The sequence below is a fragment of the Hemiscyllium ocellatum genome, chromosome 1 (genome assembly GCF_020745735.1).
Source record: "Hemiscyllium ocellatum isolate sHemOce1 chromosome 1, sHemOce1.pat.X.cur, whole genome shotgun sequence".
NCBI lineage: Eukaryota > Metazoa > Chordata > Chondrichthyes > Orectolobiformes > Hemiscylliidae > Hemiscyllium > Hemiscyllium ocellatum.
In genome coordinates this window covers 2,588,100-2,612,107 of record NC_083401.1, presented here as the reverse complement: position 1 = coordinate 2,612,107, position 24,008 = coordinate 2,588,100, and the positions used below count along the sequence as shown (strand labels likewise).

The window sequence follows — 24,008 nt, the reverse complement described above, 5'->3', positions numbered from 1 at the left end:
AATATCCTCACCAGCAGCTTAGCAATCTCCTTTCTCGCTTCCCGGAGCAGCCTGGGATAAATCTGGTCTGGCCCTGGAGGCTTATCGATCCTAACGTTTGCCAATATTTCTAGCACATCAACTTCATCAGTCTTGATCTGTTCAAGACTGTACCCCAGCACCTCTAAGTTTTCATTTATAACAAGTTCCCTTTCCTTGGTGAAAACCAAAGCAAAAAACTCATTTAGGGCTTGCCCTAACTGCTCAGACTCCACACACAAGTTCCCCCCGCTATCCCTGATCGGCCGACCTTCTCCCTGATCATTCTCTTATTCCTCACGTATGATAAAACGTCTTTGGGTTCTCCCTAATCCTTCTTGCCAAGCCTTTATCATGCCCCATCCTGGCTCTCCTCAGTCCATTTCTGAGCTCCTTTCTAGCAAGCCTGTAATCCTCTAAAGCTGTGCTAGATCCTTGCTTCCTCCACCTTACATAAGCTACCTTCTTCCTTTTGTCGAGAAGTTCCTCTGTTCTCATTATCCAAGGTTCCTTAATCTTACCCCTTCTTACCTGTCTCATCACTCACAACAACTGCTCCTTAAATAGTCTCCACATGTCTGCTGTGCCCTTTCTGTGGAACAATTGCTCCCAGTCTGTACTTCCCAACTCCTGTCGGATAGCGTCATAATTTCCTTTTCCCCAATTAAATATCTTCCCTCAGTAACTGCTCCTTCCCCACTCCAAGGCTATGGTAAATGTGAGGCAGTTGTGATCACTGTCACCGAAGTGCTCTCCCACCGCGAGATCTGACACCTGTCCTGGCTCGTTGCCGAGCACCAAATCCAAAATGGCCTCTCCCCTCGTCGGCCTGTCTACATATTGAGTAAGGAAACCCTCCTGAACACACCTGACAGAACGGCTCCATCCAAACCATCTGCACTTAGGAGGTTCCAGTCGATATTGGGAAAGTTGAAGTCGCCCATAACAACAACCCTGCTGCATCTACATTTTTCCAGAATCTGCCCGTCATTGAGATCTCCAATCTCTCTACTGCTATTAGGTGGTCTGTAGTAAACCCCCATTGCGGTGGCTGTTCCCAACTTCCACCCATCCTGACTGAGTAGACAAACCTTCCTCACCAACCTTCGTTTCTGTAGCTGTGATGCACTCTCTGATAAGCAATGCTACACCCCCTCCTCTTGTTCCACCCTCCCTGTTCTTTTTAAACGTTCTAAACCCTGGAACATCTAGCAACCATTCCTGCCCCAGTGAAACCCATGTCTCGTTATGGCCACAACATTGTAGTCCCAAATACTGATCCATGCTCTGAGTTCGTCATTCTTATTTCTGACACTCCTTGCATTAAAGCAGACACACTTTAACTGATCCCTTCGCTTGAGAAACCTTCCTGATAGATTCAATATATCCTGTCACTGTCCCGTCTGCAACTGACCCCCTCTCAGACATGTGGCTCTGATTCCCACCCCCTGCCAAACTAGTTTAAAACCCTCCCGAACCACATGAGCACATCTCCCACCCAGGACATCTGTGCCCCTCCAGTTCAGGGGCAACCTGTCCTTCATGTACAGGTCCCACCTTCCCCAGACGGTATCCCAATGGTCTATGTATCTGAAGCCCTCCCTCCTGCACCAGCCTCGCAGCCACGTGTTAAGCTGCATTCGCTGACTGTTCCTCATCTCACTATCTCGTGGCACTGACAGCAAACCCGAGATCACTGCCCTACTCGTCCTGCTCTTCAGCTTCCTACCTAACTCTCTGTAGTCACTTTTCAGATCCTCAATCCCTTTCCTGGCTATATCATTGAGGCCAATATGTACCACGGTTTTTAGCTGCTCCCCCTCCCCCTGATAATGTTCCTCACAGTAGGCTATTGCATGAGGCATGGGATTGAGGGCAATTTACTGGTTTGGATCAGAAATTGACTACCTGCAAAGGGGGTTTAGATTAGAGTGGTGCTGGAAAAGCACAGCAGGTCAGGCAGCATCCGAGGAGCAGGAAAATCGACATTTCACACAAAAGCCCTTCATCAGGAATGGAGGCAGGAAGCCTCCAGGGTGGAGAGATACATAGGGACAGAGGGTGGTGGTTGATGGGAACTGTTCATCCAGGTTACTCGTATTCAGTTACTTGTGGTGTACTGCAAGGATCTGTTTTGGGACCACTGCTGTTTGTCATTTTTATAAATGACCTGGATGAGGGCATAGAAGGATGGGTTCGTAAATTTACAGATGGCACCAAGGTCGATGGAGTTGTGGATCATGCCGAAGAATGTTGCAGATTACAGAGGGACATAGATAAGCTGCAGAGCTGGGCTGAGAGGTGGCAAATGGAGTTTAATGGGGACAAGTGTGAGGTGATTCACTTTGGAAGGAACAACAAGAATGCAGAGTACTGGGCTAATGGTAAGATTCTTGGTAGTGTAGATGAACAAAGAGATCTTGGTGTCCATGCACATAGATCCTTGAAAATTGCCACCCAGGTTGATAGGGTTGTTAAGAAGGCATACAGTATGTTAGCTTTTATTGGAAGAGGGATCGAGTTTCAGAGCCATGAGGTTATGCTGCAGCTGTATAAAACTCTGGTATGGCCGCACTTGGAGTATTGTGTACAGTTCTGGTCACCGCATTATAAGAAGATGTGGAAGCTTTGGAAAGGGTGCAGAGGAGATTTACTCGGATGTTGTCTGGAATGGAGGGAAGGTCTTACGAGGAAAGGCTGAGGGACTTGAGGCTGTTCTCGTTAGAGAGGAGAAGGTTGAGAGGTGACTTAATAGAGACATATAAGATGATCAGAGGGTTAGATAGGGTGGACAGGGAGAGCCTTTTTCCAAGTATGGGGACGGTGAGCACGAGGGGGCATAGCTTTAAATTGAGGGGTGATAGATATAGGACAGATGTCAGAGGTAGTTTCTTTACTCAGAGAGTAGAAAGGATATGGAATGCCTTTAAATGGTGGTTGGATAAAAATATGGATGATAATGGAATACGGCAGGTTAGATGGGCATCAGATTGGTTTCACAGGTCAGTGCAACATCGAGGGCCCAAGGGCCTGTACTGAGCTGTAATGTTCGATGTTCTAGGTAGGGGAGGCACTCACTGAGTTTTTTGCTTCAGTATTCACTGGAGAGAAGGACCTTGTTGACAATGAGAGCACCATGGATCGGGTTAATAGGCTTGAACAGATTGATATTAAGGAAGTGAATGTGCTGGAAATTCTGGATTACTATGGGAAGCAAGGAATGCGATTTCTGAGCCTCTGTTGATGATCCATGGGAGTAGTACCAGATGATTTGAGGAATGCAACTGTTGTTCCTCTGTTCAAAAAAGGGAATAGGGAAATCCCTGGGAATTACAAACCAGTTAGTCTTATATCTGTGGTAAGCAAGGTACTCGAAATGATTCTGAGAGATAGGATTTAGGACTATTTGGAAAAACATAGTTTGAATCAGGATAAAAGTATTAATTTTATTTCATGTTTACTGTTATGCTATGCTCACTGTCCTCCTCAAGTGAGACAGAAATATGAATGGACCTGTCCCATTCCCAACATGCACCTGTCAATCAGTTGGAGAAGCCTGTGCTGGGATGTTGGAGATCTCACCAAGAAGCTGTTCTCTATGGGTCACTCCCTACACAAACCAGCCAGTTTCACCTGTTACCACCCCTTCAGCATTTACTCCTTTCACACTTCACAGCACTTTTCACTGTATTTTGTAACAATATATACATGACAATAATCAAACCAAATATCCACATCCACTTTGCTTTCTCGCACTCTCTCTTTCTCTCTATGTATCTCTCTGTCCCTGTTTTTCTCTCTCTGTTTCTATTTCCCCATCTCTCTCCCTCTCTGTCTCTGTTGCTCTCTTGATCTCTCTCTGCCTCCCTGTTTTTCTCTCTGTGTCTTTCTTGCCCTGCCATCTTTCTCTCTGTCTCTCTCCCTATCTGTCATTCTATATTCCCCATCGTTCTCTGTCTCCCCTCTTTCTCTCTGTCTCTCTCTCTCTCTCTCTCTTACTGTGTCCCTCGTCTATCTCTCTCTATCTCCCTCCAACCCCCTCTATCTCTCTTGGTGTCTCTTTCTCTCTGTCTGTCTCTCTGTCTGTCTCTCTCTCTCTCTCCCGCTGTCTCCGTCTTCTCCCCTTCTATCTATCTTTGTCTGTCTTTCTGCCCTCCCTCTCTCTCTCTGCCTCCCACCTGTCTGTCTCTATCTCTCTCTCTTTCTCTCTTTCTCTCTCTCTCTCACTCTGTCTGTCTGTCTGTCTGTCTCTCTCTCTCCCCCCCTTTCTCTCTGTCTTTATGTCTCTCTCTGTCTCTGTGTCTGGGCACGATCTCCATCTATTTGTCTCAGTTCTTTCCCCAGCCTCCATCATCAGTGGAAGTCCCACCATGTCCCAGCTAGTTTCTGAAGGGTCACTGGATTCAAAACATAACCAGTTTTTCTCTTCACTGATGCTGTCAGACCTGGTGTGTTTCTGTTTTGTTTCTTGTGAAATTGAAGTTAGGAAACATTTCAAATGTTTGGAATTCTCTTCTGGAAATGGCAACTGATGATGCAGAGTAACACTGGGAAAAAGAGAGGACTGCAGATGCTGGAGATAAGAGTCACAAAGTGTAGCACTGGGAAAACACAGCAGGTCAGGCAACATCCGAGGACGTTTTAGACATAAACCCTTCATGCATGCGATGTTTTTCGTGCACCACACATTCTGACAGAAGAATACTGAGCCAAGTTGATTTGTTACAGACAGACAATGATCCCATTCAATGATGAAAGAGGTTCGAGGGCAGTTCCAATCTTCCTTCTGTTGTGTTACAGGGTGTGTACAGGAATTGTTCTGTCACTAAGTATTTAACAGACGAACTGGTAACATGCCTGTTTGAGGTTTTTCTGTGAATTGACCCATTGCCAATCCAGTACAAGTGGGAGTTCTGTCTTACCCAAACCAATGTAACATCCTAAAACCCTCAGTTGAATCACCAAGCGGTCTCTTTTTTCTGCTAAATCAGAACTCACACAACACCAGGTTCTAGTCCATCAGGTCTATGTGAAATCACAAGCTTTCTGAGCGCTGCTCCTTCATCATGTCAACCTGTTGGACTATAACCTGGTGTCGTTTGACTTCTGACTTGGTCCACCCCAGCTCCACATCCTTTTGTGCTGTAGGCTTATATGCGTCGCTCCTTTCTGTCCTCTCCCTCCTCCAAGTTACAACATTCTCTCTCTCTGTCCCATCCCATCTGCCTGAGTAATTGTTTAGTTTGATTGCAAAGTGAATGAGGAATGATGAAGGTAATGATACCACCACCCAGAACATTTCTCTGTACAGCACAGGGAGTGACTAATTCAAACTTTACCCTACAGCGTTTACAGCAGAGCTCAGTGGATGAGCATTGGACTCCGCGTTTGAATTTACACGTTGCAGCATCACAGCAGGGGTCTCCGCATTCCTGAGGATAAACAAACAAACATGAAAATCCTGGTTACTGATGGACAAGCTGGTGTGAAGAGGAAGAGGGAACTGATCCCAACTTTAGGGAACAATCTCCAGATTTACTTTGTTTGAAAGCAGACTGTGCTGTATCCACCTTGGGACTATTTGAAGTGGGCGGCTTTGTTCAAGATACAACTAAATTCCATCTGACTCGCTTTATCTATTGTTACTTGCTTTCCTATCTCTCTGGGAACATGAAAAATGTTGATAATGTTAAAACACACACAACACCAGGTTATAGTCCAACAGGTTTGTTTGGAAGCACTAGTTTTCGGAGCGCTGTTCCTTCATCAGGTGTTGTGAAGAATAAGATCATAAGACACAGAATTTATAGCAAAAGTTTACAGTGTGATGTAACTGAAATGATATATTGAAAAAGTCCTGGATTGTTTGTTAAATCTCTCATTTTTTAGAATGACTGTGTTGGTTTCAGTTCTTTAATATGTAAAAAGCAAAACTTTTTAAAAAAGTTACATTCTCAAGTGAATTTTAACAATAGGTACGATGTCGGTCCAGATAATGCATTGAAGGTGTGAGGTGTCCTGTGTGAGGCTGTCTGTGTCCCAATGTTCAGACTGATTCTAATCTTGTTGACAATAATAGATTCAGCCTTTTCATCTAAATCCTGACTGTAAGCAGCAACTCCTCAGGGTTCAGGCACTGATCCCTTCTGAACACTGCCATCTCCTCATGGTTTCACAAGCTGCCACAGCTGTCACTGTGACGTGCTGCTACTTGACCAATCCTCTCACAGCTCACCTCAAATATTCAGGACTCTGTCCTTGGAGAAGGAGCACGCGGTGTCCACCAACACCCTGGAGTTGTTCAGGGAGAGGTGGGTGCCGCAGGGAGTGGAGTGCATCATTTCCCCCTCCAACTCTATTTTGATTTAGTCCCTGCCCTCCCCTTCACTGTTTGATCACACAGCATTGCCCTTTGATGTGAAGGGCACTGCTCGTCACTGGCCACTCGGGTGTTTTCCTATCTTCCTGGTGGTGGAAATTGAATAAAGATTCGTGCACCTTGTGTCTCTCACTGTGTCTCACACCTGCACACACACACCATGGGGGCTGGGGAAAAATAAGCACTACTGCAGTTAGGCGGGAGTGTGGGGGTAAAGAAAGAGGAAAAAAAAGTTCAGGACTCTTACACAGTAACTTTTTATGTGCCAGAAAACATTTGTGAAGATTGGGCTCTTAATCACAACTGCAAACTAAAGAGCAGTGCTCTGAAAGCTTGTGATTTTAAATAAACTTTATGGATGAGAACCTGGTGCCATGACTTCTGACAAGTAGACTCAGTGATTGGATCACAACTTCCTCATGTTTTTTAGTTCATTCACAGGATTTGGGCATTACTGACAGACCCAGCATTAAATATCATTTATTGTATCCGTTGCTCCCGATGCAGTCTCCTCTACATTGGGGAGACTGGATGCCTCCTAGCAGAGCGCTTTAGGGAACATCTCTGAGATACCCGCACCAATCAACCACACCGCCCCATGGCCCAACATTTCAACTCCCCCTCCCACTCTGCCGAGGACATGGAGGTCCTGGGCCCCCTTCACCGCCGCTCCCTCACCACCAGACGCCTGGAGGAAGAACGCCTCATCTTCCGCCTCGGAACACTTCAACCCCAGGGCATCAATGTGGACTTCACCAGTTTCCTCATTTTCCCTTCCCCCACCTCACCCCAGTTCCAGCCTTCCAGCTCAGCATTGTCCCCATGTCCTGTCCTACCTGCCAATCTCCCTTCTCACCTATCTGCTCCACCCTCCTCTCCGACCTATCACCTTTACCCCCACCTCCACCCATCTATTACACTCTCAGCTACCTTCTCCCAGCCCCCATCCCCCTCCCATTTATCTCTCCACCCCCGAGGCTCCTAGCCTCATTCCTGATGAAGGGCTCCTGCCTGAAACATTGATCCTCCTGCTCCTCGGATGCTGCCTGACCTGGTGTGCTTTTCCAGCACCACACTGACCTTGACCCTGGTTGTAATAAGAGGTTATTGGATAAACAGTAGCTGAACTAACAGCCACTTTCACACAGGAAGTTGTTCAGAAACAAGTGGAGATATATCCCTTGTGATGGAAAAGGAAGGGCCAACAGCCCCACCATTCCCTGGATGACAAAGGAAGGAGAAATTAACATGAGAAAGAAGTAAAGTGTGTGTATGACAGGAGTAAAGGACAAATGACAACTGAGCATCAGCAGCTCCCAATGGTTTCGAGGGGGTGAAAAGGTAAACAAGTGAAGCAAAGAGGGACTATGGGAAAGGACTAAAAGTTAACATAAAGGGGAATCTCAAAGTCTCCTACTGACAGGAAGAGAGAGGCTAATGGACTGATGACAGAGATTAAAATAGATTTTTTACAAACCCACCGACTCCCACAGCTACCTGGATTACACCTCTTCCCACCCTACCTCCTGCAAAAATGCCATCCCGTATTCCCAATTCCTTCATCCCCGCTGTATCTGCTCCCAGGAGGACCAGTTCCACCATAGAACACACCAGATGGCCTCCTTCCTTAGAGACCGCAACTTCCCCTCCCACATGGTTAAAGATGCCCTCCAACGTATCTCGTCCACATCCCGCACCCCCGCCCTAAAACCCCATCCCAGCCCAACTGTAACAAGCACAGAACCCCCCTGGTCCTTACCTTCCACCCTACCAACCTTCACATAACCTCCTCACCCCTTTCCGCAAAGACTGTTCCCTCCGTGACTACCTGGTCAGGTCCACGCCACCCCTACAACCCACCCTCCCGTCCTGGCACCTTCCCTGCCACCACAGGAACTGTAAAACCTGCGCCCACACCTCCTCCCTCACCTCTATCCAAGGACCTAAAGGAGCCTTCCACATCCATCAAAGTTTGACCTGCACATCCACTAATATCATTTATTGTATCCGTTGCTCCCGATGCAGTCTCCTCTACTTTGGGGAGACTGGGCGCCTCCTAGCAGAGCGCTTTAGGGAACATTTCTGGGACACCCGCACCAATCAACCACACCGCCCCCGTGGCCCAACATTTCAACTCCCCCTCCCACTCTGCCGAGGGCATGGAGGTCCCGACGCCTGGAGGAAGAGAAGAATAGAGTTATTAGGAATAGTCAGCATGGCTTTGTTCAGGATGAGTCTTAGCTCATAAATTTGGTTGAGTTTTTTGAGGAAGTGACAAAGGTGATTGATGTCCACATGGCTTTTATTAAAGCATTTAACAAGGTCCTTCATGGTAGGCTGGTCTAGGAGAGTAACAGAATAGCCTTTATTGTCATATACACTTGAATGAATGCAGTGAAAACTCCATCTTAGATACAGGATACCCAGGTACATATCATAGAGTCAGAGTCCTACACTACAGAGACAAGCCAATCAGCCCAAACTGGCCCAAGCTGAGCAAAATATCGTTCCACACCAACCCCATCTCCCTGCACTTGGCCCATATCCTTCTAACCCTTTCCTATCCATGGATTTGTCCAAATGCCTTTTAAATGTTGTTAATGTACCCACCTACCCACTGGCAGCTCATTCCCCGTGTGTACCACCCTCTGTGTAAAAACGTTTCCCCTCAGGTTCCCTATTACTCTTTCCCCTCTCACCTTAACCTGATGTCATCCAGTCCCTGATTCCCCAACCCTGGGAAAGAGGCTGAGTGTATTCACCGTATCCATGCCTCTCATGATCTTATAGACTTCTATAACATGCCCCACCCCTCAGTCTCCTACGCTCTAAAGAGAAAGGTCCTAGTTTATCCAACCTCTCCCTGTAACTCAGAGCCTTGAGTCCAGGCAGCATCCTTGTAAATGTCTTCTGCACTCTTTCCAGTTTAATAACATCCTTCCTATAGCAAGGTGATGAAAACTGAGCACAATACCCAAGTGCTGCCTCACCAACGTCCCCTACAACTGCAACATCATTCCCCAACTCCTATCCTCAATGCTCTGACTGATGAAGGCCAGTGTACCAAAAGCCCTGTCTCCCTGGGACTCCACTCTCAGAGAACTGTGCACCTGAACTCCAAGGTCCCTCTGTTCCACTACACTCCTTAAGGCCCTGCCATTCTCCATGAAACTCCTACCTTGATTTAACTTTCCAAAGTGCCAGACCTCACACTTGTCTAGATTAAACTCCATTTGCCATTTATCTCGGCCCACTTCCCCAGCTGATCAAGGTCCTGCTGAAATCTCTGATAATCTTCTTCCCTGTACATGATATCGCCTATTTTAGAGTCATCTGCAAACTTACTAATCATGCCTTGTATATTCCCATCTAAATCATTGATATCGATAACAAGCAGCAACGGGCCCAGCACCGACCCCTGAAGCACTCCCCTAGTCACAGGCCTCCAGTCTGACACTATTACCCCCTGCTTCCTACCATCAAGCTAATGGTGTACCCAATTTGCCAGCTCCCCCTGGATTCCATGCGATCTAACCTTCCCAAGCAGCCTATCATGTGGAACCTTATCAAAGGCCTTCCTGAAATCCATATAGCCCACGTCTACCACCCTGTTCTATCAATCTTCCTGGTCACTTCATCAAAGAACTCGAAAAAATTTGTGAGGCATGGTTTCCCATGCACAAAGCCATGCTGTCTACTCCTTATCAAACCCTGTCTTTCCAAATGCATGTATATCCTGTCTGTTAGAATCTTCTCAAGTCACTTGCTCTCTCATGACCGTGAGAAGTGCTGAGGAACAGACTGTCAGTGTACCTGACAGTAAGTCTATGAGCGTTCAGTGAGCACCTCCATGTTCTCACATGCCATCTTGCCAAGAGGTATCCTTCTTCCCACTGTCTATTATATCCAATTACTCCTCCTCACTGCCTCCTGTGACATGTGTTCCAAGTGAACCAGTTGCTAGGAGAGGCTGGTCCTTTATTTTTAATCACTGGCTGGGCACAGTATGTATTGCCTGTCCCTAGTTGCCCTTGAGAAGCTGGGGGGGAGCTGCCTTCCATGTGCTGTGGGTTGACCCACAATGCCCTTGGGGAGGGAATTCCAGGATTTTGAGCCAGTGACAGTGAAGGAATGGTGATATGTTTCCAAGTCAGGATGGTGAGGGGCTTGGAAGGGAACTTGAAGGGGGTGGCGTTCCCATGGACCTGTTGCCCTTGTCTTTCTAGGGTTGTGGGTTTGGAAGGTGCTGTCTGAGGATCTTTGGTGAGTTTCTGCAGTGCATCTTGTAGACAGTACACACTGCTGCTACTGAGCGTCGGTGGTAGAGGGAGTGGATATTTGTGGATATGGGGCCAATCAAGCAGAGGCTGCTTTGTCCTGGATGGTGTTAAGCTTCTTGAGTGTTGTTGAAGCTGTCCCCATCCAGGCAAGTGGGGAGTATTCCATCACACTGCTGACCTGTGCCTTGTAGATAGTGGGCAGGCTTGCGTGAGTTACTCACTAGAGTATTGTTTTGGTTGAAACGGATTTAATTTTTGGGAATGATTCAACAATAATTACTATAAGTCTGGTGGAGGCTGAAGAGACGGAACAGTTGTAGGAACAGGTTCTGTGGTACCATTGGGTGTGGTGACCACAGCAACAACGAAAGAAAGTCTAACACAGTGGAAGTTGGAGGGGCGGAAACGTGGTTTCACAGCGAAGCTCATTTAAAAGAGATGTTTTTGTTCCTTGACACTGAGGAAGTGGACCCAGACTGAAGTCAATTCACACAGGCAGCTCCCACTGAAGCTGAGGCTGAAGGAGTTCCAGAAGGTTCTTGTATTAAAAAGAGAGTTCAGATGGGGAAATGGAATCTCCTCACAGACCTGGGGATGAAGAATGGACAGTGGGCGGCATGTAGCACAGTGGTTAGCACTGCTGCCTCACAGCACCAGAGACCTGGGTTCAATTCCTGCCTCAGGTAACTGCCTGTGTGGAGTTTGCACATTCTATAAGTGTGTATGTGTGTGTGCCATGGTGACTATTCCTAATCAAACCCAGCCTTTCCAAAGTCATGTACATCTTATCCCTCAGAATCTTCTTAATTAGAGCTTACTGCTCTATCGTTCCCAGGGTCTCCTTTGCAGCCCTTCTTGAGTAAAGGCACAACATTCACGACCCTCCAGTCTTCCGGGACCTCACCCGTGGCTAACGATGATGCAAATATATCAGCCAGGGCCCTGGCAATGTCTTCTCCAGCCTCTGACAGGGTTCTTGGATATATCTGGTCAGGACCAGGAGAGTTCTCCATCTTCATACATTCTAATACATCCAGCGCTCCCTCTACTTGTAGCAATTAGTGTTTTAAATGCTGTTGCAATTGTTTTGGAATTTTGGAGGAAAACAAAAGTCAAACAACAGCACTTTTAAAAGGGAGAAAGACAGACAAAGGCAGCGAGCACATGGTCTTTAAGGGAGAGAGAGAGAGAGAGAAAAACCCACACTGCTAACTGACACAGCAGTGAACCTGCACAGTTACTGCCTTTGTTGTTTGAATTCATGTATCGCTGGACATCAGAGTGTCTCTGGGAAAATTTAACAACAGCGAAATTTGGGGTTGAGAAACTTATCAGCATGACTGAATAGCGAAGCAGACTCAACGGGCTGAATGGTCTAATTTTTGCTCCTATGTCTAATGGTCTTACTGCTGCAGAGCCCCTCTTGGTGGTGGGACATTGAAATCCCCCACCCAGGGGACATTCTGTGTCCTTGTCACCCTCAGTGCTTCCTCTGAGAGTGTTCAACATGGAGGGGTAATGATTCATCAGCCGAGAGAGGGCGGTATGTGGTAATCAGCAGGGGGTTTCCTTGCTCATGTCTAACCTGAAGCCATGAGACTTCATGGGATCCGGAGTCAATGTTGAGGATTCCCAGGGCAACTCCCTCCCGAATGTATCCCACTGTGCTGCCCCCCCTCTGCTGGGAATGTCCTGCCAGTGGGACAGGGCATGTCCAGGGATGGTGATGGTGGGGTCTGGGACACTGTCTGTGAGGTATGATCCCGTGAGGATGACTGTGTCAGGCTGTTGCTGGACTAGTCTGTGAGACCGCTCTCCCAGTTTTGGCACTGGCCCCAAGATGTTAGTGAGGGGACTTTGCAGGGTCGGCAGGGCTGTTTCTGCCGCTGTCTTTTCTGGTGCCTGGGTCAATGTCAGGTCATCCATTGGTTTCATTTCTTTGAGAATTTGTTACGATTGGTACAACCGAGTGGCCTTCTAGACCACTTCAGAGAGCAACGGAGAGTGAACCACATTGCTGTGGGTCTGGAGTCACATGTAGGCCAGACCAGGTGAGGATGGCAGATTTCCTTCCCTGACAGAACCAGATGAATTTTCTGACAATGGTTTCATGGTCATCAGTAGATTCTTAATTCCAGATTTTTTATAATTGAATTCAAATTCCACCATCTGTCATGATGGGATTGGAGCCTGGCTACATGTTTTTGGGTTTAATAGGCGAGTGTGTGTGTATGTATGTGTGTGTGTATATATGTGTGTGTGTGTGTCTGTGTGTGTCTCTGTGCGTCTGTGTCTGTGTGTTTGTTTGTGTCTTCATGTAAGGGTGATTGAGAGAGAGAGAGTGAAAGAAAGAGAGAGAGAGAGCGGCGCAGAAAGAGAGAGAGAGAGAGAGAGACAGAGAGAGCTGTTATTAATAGAGGGATTGAGGTTCAGAGGCACGAGGTCATGCTGTAGCTGTACAAAACTCTGGAGCAACCACACTTGTGTACAGTTCTGGTCACCACATTATAGGAAGGATGTGGAAGCTTTGGAAAGGGTTCAGAGGAGATTTAATAGGAAGTTGCCTGGAATGGAGGGAAGGTCTTACGAGGAAAGGCTGAGGCTGTTCTCGTTGGAGAGAAGAAGGTTGAGAGGTGACCTAATTGAGACGTATAAGATAATCAGAGGGTTAGATAGGGTGGACAGGGAGAGCCCTCTTCCTTGGATGATGATGGCTAGCACAGGGGGACATAGCTTTAAATTGAGGGGTGAGTGATTTAGGACAGACATCAGGGGTAGTTTATTCAGAGAGTAGTAGGACATGGAATGGTCTGCCGACAACAGTAGCAGACTCACCAGCTTTAAGGGCATTTAAGTAGTCATTGACTAAACATATGGATGAAAATTGAATAGTATAGGTTAGGTGGGCTTCAGATTGATTCCACAAATCAGTGCAATACTGAGGGCCGAAGGGCCTGTACTATGCTGTCATGTTTCATATTCTCTGTTCATTGTTCCTGTAACAGGAAACCTGCCACCTTGTGGAAGAGAATTGTATCAACACAGGCCAGAGCACAGGCCAACATGCCCCCTTCTGGTGAAACAGGGAACCTCAAGCCCACAGAACCCTGGATGGCTGTGAATATTCAACTCAAAATAAAAAAAGAGAAAGAGAGGATTTGAACAAGTACATCCAGAATAAATCAAAAGAGGCCCCAATGAGTATCAAAAATGTAGGGTAAGTAGTCAACAGTCTCTTTAGGAGATGAGTGCTAGAGGAGGAGACATATCACCTATAATATATCAGATGGAGAATGAGGCAATTGGGTGCTGAACTTAAAGAAAGCTAACTTTGATGGTTTGAGACATGCATTGGCTAGGATAAGCAGGCCATGGATACTAAAGGGGCTAAATGGAAACACTGAAAATCAGTGCAGGAGGAGGCCATTCAGCCCTTTGAGTCTACCTCACCCTTCAACATGATCATGACATGATACAGTCTCAGTGTCCCATTCCCACCCTCTCCCCATATTCCCTTTGATCCCTTTAGCCCCAAGGACCAGGCCCAGTTCCCTCCTGAATCTATTGAATGAACTGGTCCCAACAGCTTCCTGTGAGAGAGACTTCACAACTCTCTGAGGGAAGACATTCTTCCTCATTCAGTCCTGAATGGCTTTGATGAAGGGCTTATGCTCGAAACGTCGAATTCTCTATTCCTGAGATGCTGCCTAACCTGCTGTGCTTTGACCAGCAACACATTTGCAGCTGTGATCTCCAGCATCTGCAGACCTCATTTTTTACTCTCACACTGTGACCCCCTAGTTCGGGACTTCCCCAACATCTGGAACATTCTTCCTACACCTAGTCTGTCTGGTCCCATCAGGATTTTATGTTTCTCTGAGATTCCCCTCATTTTTCTGAATTCTAGTGAGTACAAGCCCAGTTGATCCAGTCTTTCCTCATACGTCATTCCTGCCATCCCGGGTATCAGGCTGGTGAACCTTCACCGGACTCCCTCAATAACAAGAATGTCCTTCCTCAGACTCAGAGACCAAAACTCCAGACAATACTCGGTGTGGCCTCACCAAGACCCTGTATAACTGCAGCAAGATATCCTGCCTCCAATACTCCAATCCTCTCACTATGAAGGCCAGCATGCCACTAGCTTTTGTCTCTGCCCGCTGCACCTGCGTGCCAACCTTCAGCGACTGTTCCACCATGACACCCAGGACTCGCTGCACCCTCACCTTTTCCTAAACTGCCCCCTTTCAGAGAATAATCTGCCTTCCTGGTTTGGTGACCAAAGTAAATAACCTCCCATTGATCCACATTAGATCACATTTCCCAAGTCTGCCCAAGTCACCCTGCAGCCTCTCAGCATCCTCCTCACAGCACACACTGCCACCCAGCTTAGTGTCATCGACACATTTGGAGATATGGCATTCCATTCCTTCATCCAATAGTTGGGGTCCCAGCACTGAACCCTGTGGGACTGCACTTGTCACTGCCTGACCCTCTGAAAAGGACCTGTTTATTCCAACTCTCTGCTTCTTGTTCACCACACAGTTCTCAATCCGTGTCAATACACGACCTACGTAACCATCAGCTTTAATTTTCATCACTAATCTCTTGTGTGGAACCTTGTTCAAAGTCTTTTGAAAATCCAGAGACACAACATTTACTGATTCCCCCTTGTCCACTCCACTAGTCACATAAGAACATAAGAACTAGCGACAGGAGGAGACCAATGTCCTGGGTGGGAGGTTTGCTCGAGTAGTTGGAGAGGGTTTAAACTAGTATGGCAGGGGGGTGGGAACCTGAGCTGTATACTGGAGGTGAGAGTTGATGCAGATGAGGCAATAGCCAGAGGTAGACCAGCTAGTGGGAAGGATTTTCCTGGGAAGGAACCAAGGGATCAGTTAAGGTGTGTTTGCTTTCACGCAAGGAGCATCAGGAATAAAAGTGACGAACTTAGAGCATGGATCAATACCTGGTGCTATGATGTTGTGGCCATAACAGAGACATGGGTTTCTCAGGGGCAGGAATGGTTGCTGGATGTTCCAGGGTTTAGAGCATTTAAAAAGAATAGGGAGGGGGGGGAGAAAGAGGAGGGGGTGTAGCACTGCTAATCAGAGAAGGTATCACAGCTACAGAAGTTACCATTGTCGAGGAGGGTCTGCCTACCGAGTCAGTATGGGTGGAAATTAGGAACAGTAAGGGAGCAGCCACCTCATTAGGGGTTTACTACAGACCCCCAATAGCAGCAGGGAGATGGAAGAAAGCATAGGTCGGCAGATTTTGGAAAAGTGTGGACGTAGTAGGGTTGTTGTAATGGGTGACTTTAGCTTTCTCAATATTGATTGGAACCTCCTTCGAGCAGAAGATTTGAATGGAGCTGTTTTTGTAAGGTATGTTCAGGAGGGTTTCCTAACTCAGTACGTTGACAGGCCGATGAGGGAAGAGGCCATTCTAGACTTACTGCTCGGAAACGAGCTGGGGCAGGAATCAGATCTTGTGGTGGGAGAGCGTTTTGGTGATAGTGACCACAACTGCCTCACATTCTACATAGCTATGGAGAAGGAGAGGATTAGGCAAAATGGGAGGATATTTAATTGGGGAAAAGGAAACGATGATGCGATTAGACATGAGTTAGGAAGCATGGATTGGGAGCAATTGTTCCATGGTAAAGGCACTATAGATATGTGGAGACTGTTTAAGGAACAGTTGTTGTGAGTGATGAATAAATATGTTCCTCTGAGACAGGCAAGAAGGGGTAAGATAAAGGAACCTTGGATGACGAGAGTGGTGGAGCTTCTCGTCAAAAGGAAGAAGGTAGCTTACATAAGGTGGAGAAAGCTAGGGTCAAGCTCAGCTCTAGACGATTACAGGCAGGTGAGGAAGGAGCTCAAAAATGGTCTGAGGAGAGCCAGGAGGGGGCACGAGAAAGGCTTGGCAGAACGGATTAGGGAGAACACAAAGGCATTTTACACTTATGTGAGGAATAAGAGAATGGTCAAAGAAAGAGTAGGGCCGATCAGGGATAGTATAGGGAATTTGTGTGTGGAGTCTGAGTAGGGAGGGGAAGCCCTAAATGAGTTTTTTGCTTCTGTCTTTACGAAAGAAACAAACTTTGTAGTGAATGAAACCTTTGAAGAGCAGGTGTGCATGCTGGAATGGATAGAGGTAGAGGAAGCTGATGTGCTGAAAATTTTGTCAAACATTAAGATTGACAAGTCGCCAGGCCCGGACTGGATTTGTCCTCAGCTGCTTTGGGAAATGAGAAATGCAATTGCTTCGCCACTTGCGAAGTTCTTTACATCCTCGCTCTCCACTGGAGTCGTACCTGAGGACTGGAGAGAGGCAAATGTAATTCCTCTCTTCAGGAAAGGAAATAGGGAAATCCCCAGCAATTACAGACCAGTCAGTCTCACGTCTGTCGTCTGCAAGGTGTTAGAAAGGATTCTGAGGGATAGGATTTATGACCATCTGGAAGAGCATGGCTTGATTAAATGCAGTCAGCACGGCTTTGTGAGAGGCAGGTCATGCCTCACAAACCTTATCGAGTTCTTTGAGGATGTGACTAGAAAGGTTGATGAGGGTCGAACTGTGGATGTGGTGTATATGGACCTCCGTAGGCATTTGATAAGGTTCCCCATGGTAGGCTCATTCAGGTCAGGAGGAATGGGATTCAGGGGAACATAGCTGTCTGGATACAGAATTGGCTGGCCAACAGAAGATAGCGAGCGGTAGTAGAAGGAAAATATTCTGCCTGGAAGTCTGTGGTGCGTGGTGTTCCATAGGGCTCTGTCCTTGGGCCTCTACTGTTTGTAATTTTTATCAATGACTTGGAAAAGGGGTTTGAAGGATGGGTCAGCAAGTTTGCAGATGACACAAAGATTGGAGGTGCTGTTGACAGTATAGAGGGCTGTTGTAGGCTGCAGCAGGACATTGACAGGATGCAGAGATGGGCTGAGAGGTGGCAGATGGAGTTCAACCTGGATAAATACGAGGTGATGCATTTTGGAAGGTCGAATTTGAAAGCTGAGTACAGGATTAAGGATAGGATTCTTGGCAGTGTGGAGGAACAGAGCGATCTTGGGGTGCAGGTACATAGATCCCTTAAAATGGCCACCCAAGTGGACAGGGTTGTTAAGAAAGCATATGGTGTTTCGGCTTTCATTAACGGGGGATTGAGTTTAAGAGTCGTGAGATCTTGTTGGAGCTCTGTAACACTTTGGTTAGACCGCACTTGGAATACTGCATCCAGTTCTGGTCGCCCTATTATAGGAAAGATGTGGATGCTTTGGAGAGGATTCAGAGGAGGTTTACCAGGATGCTGCCTGGACTGGAGGGCTTATCTTATGAGGAGAGGTTGACTGAGCTCAGATTTTGTTCATTGGAGAAAAGGAGGAGGAGAGGGGACCTAATTGAGGGATACAAGATAATGAGAGGCATAGAGCGGATAGCCAGAGACTATTTCCCAGGGCAGAGGGGTCATAGTTTTAAGCTGGTTGGAGGAAAGTATAGAGGGGATGTCAGATGTGGGTTCTTTACACAGAGAGTTGTGAGAGCATGGAATGTGTTGCCAGCAGCAGTTGTGGAAGCAAGGTCATTGGGGACATTTAAGAGACTGCTGGACATGCATATGATCACAGAAATTTGAGGGTGCATACATGAGGGTCAGTGGTCAGCACAACATCGTGGGCCGAAGGGCCTGTTCTGGGCTGTACTGTACTATTTTCTATGTTCTATGAGGAGGCCGTCCACCCCATTGAGCCAGCTCCACCATTCAGAAGGATGGCTGACCTCTTCATGGCCACAGCTGCACTTACCCACCCTCTCACCATAACCCTTCATTCATTTACTGTTCAAAAATCTACTTATATTTGCCTTTGAAACAAGTAATGAGGAAATCTCAGCAACGTCAATGGGCAGGGAATTCCAGAGATTCACAAGTCTTCTGAAAACAAGCACTTTTCAACTCAGTCTGAAATCTGCTTCCACTTATTTTAACAGAGAGAGGCAGGAGGCTGGAGGAACACAACAAGGCAGGCAGCATCAGGAGGGACAGGCAGGAGGCTGGAGGAACACAGCAAGGCAGGCAGCATCAGGTGGGACAGGCAGGAGGCTGGAGGAACACAACAAGGCAGGCAGCATCAGGAGGGACTGGCAGGAGGCTGGGGGAACACAGCAAGGCAGGCAGCATCAGGTGGGACAGGCAGGAGGCTGGGGGAACACAGCAAGGCAGGCAGCATCAGGAGGGACAGGCAGGAGGCTGGGGGAACACAGCAAGGCAGGCAGCATCAGGAGGGACAGGCAGGAGGCTGGGGGAACACAGCAAGGCAGGCAGCATCAGGTGGGACAGGCAGGAGGCTGGGGGAACACAGCAAGGCAGGCAGCATCAGGTGGGACAGGCAGGAGGCTGGAGGAACACAACAAGGCAGGCAGCATCAGGAGGGACTGGCAGGAGGCTGGGGGAACACAGCAAGGCAGGCAGCATCAGGTGGGACAGGCAGGAGGCTGGGGGAACACAGCAAGGCAGGCAGCATCAGGTGGGACAGGCAGGAGGCTGGGAGAACACAGCAAGGCAGGCAGCATTAGTACAGACAGGCAGGAGGCTGAGGAACATAGCAAGGCAGGCAGCATCAAGGGGGACAGGCAGGAGACTGGAGGAACACAGCAAGGCAGGCAGCATCAGGAGGGACAGGCAGGAGGCTGGAGGAACACAGCAAGGCAGGCAGCATCAGGAGGGACTGGCAGGAGGCTGGAGGAACACAGCAAGACAGGCAGCATCAGGAGGGACAGGCAGGAGGCTGGAGGAACACAGCAAGGCAGGCAGCATCCGGAGGGTCAGGCAGGAGGCAGGTGGAACACAGCAAGGCAGGCAGCATCAAGGGGAACAGGCAGGAGGCTGGAGGAACACAGCAAGGCAGGCAGCATCAGGAGGGATAGGCAGGAGGCTGGAGGAACACAGCAAACCAGGCAGCCTCAGGAGGGACAGGCAGGGAGGAGTGGAAGGGAGTGTGTGGTGCTGGGGAGTATGTTGGGCGACAGGAAGGGAGATTATTTGAAATTGGCTTTGTGTCCATTGGTGTTGAGTCTTCCAGGCTGTCGGCTGCCCAGACGGAAGGTGAGGTGTTGTTTCTCCAGTAGATTCATTGTGGTGAAGCAGGGAGCCACGGATGGTCATGTAGGGAAGGGAATGAGAGGGGGAATTGAAATGGGCGGTGACTGGGAGGTCTGGTCGGCCCCTGCAGGCCCAGCTAAAAAGCCCGGTGAGCTGTTCCCTAAGTTTGCGTTCGGTCTCCCCGATGTGAAGAAGACCACATCGGGGGCAGCTGATGCAGTAAACTTGATTGGAGGAGAGGCAGATGACCCTCTATCTCACCTGGAAGAACAGTTTCAGGGTCTGGATGGTGGAGAGGCAGGTTTTGCATCTTTCCCTGTTGCGGGGAAGACACCCCATTATTTTAAGACTATGCTTTCCTTCGAAACCATCTTCCTGCTTCTATCTTATTTATTGCCTTCATAATGTTATATGTTTTTATAAGATCGAGGGGAGGAGGGGGGGAATCTTATAAAAACTTAGAGTCATAGAGATGTACAGCATGGAAAAAGACCCTTCGGTCCAACCCGTCCATGCCGACCAGATATCCCAACCCAATCTAGTCCCACCTGCCAGCACCCGGCCCATATCCCTCCAAACCCTTCCTACTCATACACCCATCCAAATGCCTCTTAAATGTTGTAATTGTACCAGCCTCCACCACATCCTCTGGCTGCTCATTCCATACACATACCACCCTCTGCGTGAAAAAGTTGCCCCTTAGGTCTCTTTTATATCTTTCCCCTCTCACCCTAAACCTATGCCCCTCTAGTTCTGGACTCCCCGACCCAGGGAAAAGATTTTGTCTATTTATCCTATCCGTGCCCCTCATGATTTTATAAACCTCTATAAGGTCACCCCTCAGCCTCCGACGCTCCAGGGAAAACAGCCCCTGGATATTTTTCTTCTAAATTCCAATGAGTATATTCCGAGTCTACTCAGCCTCTCCTCATGAGCCAACCCCCTCAACTCCGGAATGAACTGAGTGACCCTCCTCTGCAGCCCCCTCCAGAGCCAGTCCATTCTCTCTCAAGTAAAGAGACCAAACCTGTACACAGTACTCCAGGGGTGGCCTCACTACCACCCTGTACAGCTGTAACATTACCTCCCCGCTTTTAGCAATGAAGGACAAAATCCCATTTGCCTTCCTAATTCCCTGTCGTACCTGCAGACCAACCTTCCGTGATTCATGTGCAAGGACACCCAGCTCCCTCTGCACAGCAGCTTGCTGCAGTTTTTCAGTATGTAAATAATCGTCCATTTTGCTGTTATTCTGATCAAATGGATGACCTTACATTGACCAACATTATACTCGACCTGCCCTTGCCCATTTGTGAACCTATCTATGTCCCTCTGCAGATTTTGCTCTATCACTCATCTTAGTGTCATTTGCAAGCTTTAACATGCTAAACTTCATCCCCAACTGTAAAGAAGTGCAGTCCCAGCACTGATCCCTGAGGCATACCATGAACCACCGATTGGAAACCAGTAAAACATCTATTTCTGCTTCCTGTTGGTTCACCCATCTTCTATCCATGCTAATACATTGCCTGGAATGCTGTGCACCTTTCTCTTATGCAGCAGCCTTTTGTGTGACACCTTGTTGAATGCCTTGCGGAAATCCAGATACATCATTGAGTCTCTGTTTTCACCAAACTCATATTACATTCAAGAAATCATCACATCGTCAAATAATTCCAGGAGATTTGACACGTAGGATTTCCCTTTAGTGAATCCATGCTGAGTAGGACCAGTCCTGTCACCATTTTCCAAATACTCAGTTTTTACATCCTTAATAATTTGATTCCAGCGATTTCCAGTGTGGGCATGGAGGGTGGGGGTCAACCATTCATTCAGGTCAACAAGTGGACAGATGGCCCAGAGTCTGAATGGCTCAGCCCAAACCCAGCGCAGCCAGGCCCAGGGGGGCTTTCAGGACAGGACAGGGCAACCACAAAGTGGCCGAAAAGACCGAGGAGAGCCTTGGTTTGTGTCTTCAGAGTAAGGCACCTTGGGTTGTCACCAAGTTCATGTATGGAGAGGGGAATGTGCTCTTCACACATTGGGATTTTCTCCAATTCCTTGCTATCACTGAACCCTTGGCTTCATATTTCTGGGAGGTTGCCTGAGTTCTCTTTGTGCGAAGAATACTGAGCAACATTTTTCACACACACGGTGGTACACATAAGGAATGAGTTGCCAGTGGAAGTGGTTGAGGTGGGTACATTTACAACATTTAAAAGGCATTTGAACAAATACACAGATAGGAAAGGGTGAGAAGGATATGGGCCAAGTGCAGGGAGATGGGTTAGTGTGGATGGACATTTTGGTCGGAATGGGCCAGTTTGGGCCAAAGGGCCTCTCTCTGTGCTGTAGTACTCTCTGACTCTATAACCAACAATCTGTCCTGCAATGGTCAAGAAAATCCAACAATGCCTCTTCTTCCTCAGGCAGCTCAGGATATTCAGCATGTCCATAGGGACCCTCACCAACATCTACAGATACACCATTGAGAGCAGATTGTCCGGGTGTATAACGGCCTGGTATGGTAACAGCTCTGCCCAGGACTGTAAGAAACTATAGAATGTAGTGTGTACAGCCCAGACCATCATGGAATCAACCCTCCCATCCATGGACACCATTTACACAGCTCACTGCCACAGAGAGGCTGCTAACATCATCAAAGGCCCCACCCAGCCCGGTAATAATCTCCTACAATCCCCTCCATCAGGCAGGAGATACAGGAACAGCTTTTCCCTGACCGTTATTACACTGATGGATGGACTCTCTAATCACAAATAATGCTGACCTTGCTGATGTTGCTCTCACCAAGTGCAGTGTAACTGTATACCTCTGTCTAAGTTTCTCTGGTCTGTACATCCTTCCTTGCTATGATATGCCTGTACTACTCACAAACAAAGCTTTTAACATGACAATAACAAATAAATCAAAATCCTCTTCTTCATTAATCTGAGCACCTTGAACAATAACAGCAAGCAGCCATCACAAGGAACTCATTCCTATCACCCACTTGCCTCACCTCAGGTTTGCCACAGTCACACTGCTCGTCATTCTCTCTATAATTGTTTCCACACTGATGCTTCACCAGCAGCTTTGTAAAGTCTGGCCGAGACATCAGGCATACTCCACGGTCATGGAGCAGCATGCTCTCAAAATCGCTTTTGCTGCAGCTACTGAAGCTGATTGGCCACGGTGCACTGGAAAACAGAAAACATCAGAAAAAGGAAGTTACAGTCAGACAACTCACTGCTTCAGTGTGTTCCAACAAGCTAACTCCACCATCTCACGGTGTCCCACAGACTCTCATTCCCAAACCATCCAACAATCACCAAACGTCTCACTTAAAGATACACAAAAGCAAATGTACGTAAACCAAAAGGGAGGTCTGTAAACGTTCAAACCAACTTGAGGCAGGGTTGATGTGGAGGGTGATTATAACATCCCTGAACTGACAGGGGCTCAGATGGGGTTATACTGCACTCTGGGAAGGGGATACAGCGCACATGGAGAAAGGGTTACACTGCAGTCTGGGAAGAGGTTACATTGTACCCAGGGAAGGAGATACACTGCACCAGGGGAAGGAGATACACTGCACCCGGGGAGGGGATATACTACACCCAGGGAAGGAGATACACTGCACCCGGGGAAGGGGATATACTACACCCAGGGAAGGAGATACACTGCACCCGGGGAGGGGATATACTACACCCAGGGAAGGAGATACACTGCACCCGGGGAAGGGGATATACTACACCCAGGGAAGGGATATACTACACCCAGGGAAGGAGATACACTGCACCCGGGGAAGGGGATATACTACACCCAGGGAAGGGGTTATACTGCACCCGGGGAAGGGATATACTGCAAATGGGGAAGGGGATATATTGCACCCAGGGAAGGGGATATACTGCACCTGGGGAAGGGGATACACTGCACCCGGGGAAAGGGTTATACTGCACCCGGGGAAGCGTATATACTGCACCCAGGTAAGGGGCTATACTGCACCAGGGGAAGGGGTTACACTGCACCCGGGGAAGGGGATATACTGCACCCAGGGAATGGGATATACTGCACCTGGGGAAGGGGTTACACTGCACCCGGGGAAGGGGTTATACTGCACCCGGGGAATGGGATATACTGCACCCGGGGAAGGAGATATACTGCACCCGGGGAAGGGGATAGACTGCACCCAGGGAAGGGGATATACTGCACCCGGGGAAGGGGA

The 24,008-nt window shown here is 48.0% G+C and overlaps 1 protein-coding gene across 1 annotated transcript in view; it reads right to left on the bottom strand.

Moving 5' to 3' along the window:
* Window positions 1–24,008, bottom strand: part of LOC132817359 (mucin-2-like) — a 198,453-nt gene that overhangs the window by 161,249 nt on the left and 13,196 nt on the right. The window contains exon 3 of the mRNA XM_060827773.1: window positions 22,803–22,980. Coding sequence (XP_060683756.1) covers window positions 22,803–22,980 — 178 coding nt within the window. The remainder of the gene's footprint in view (window positions 1–22,802; window positions 22,981–24,008) is intronic.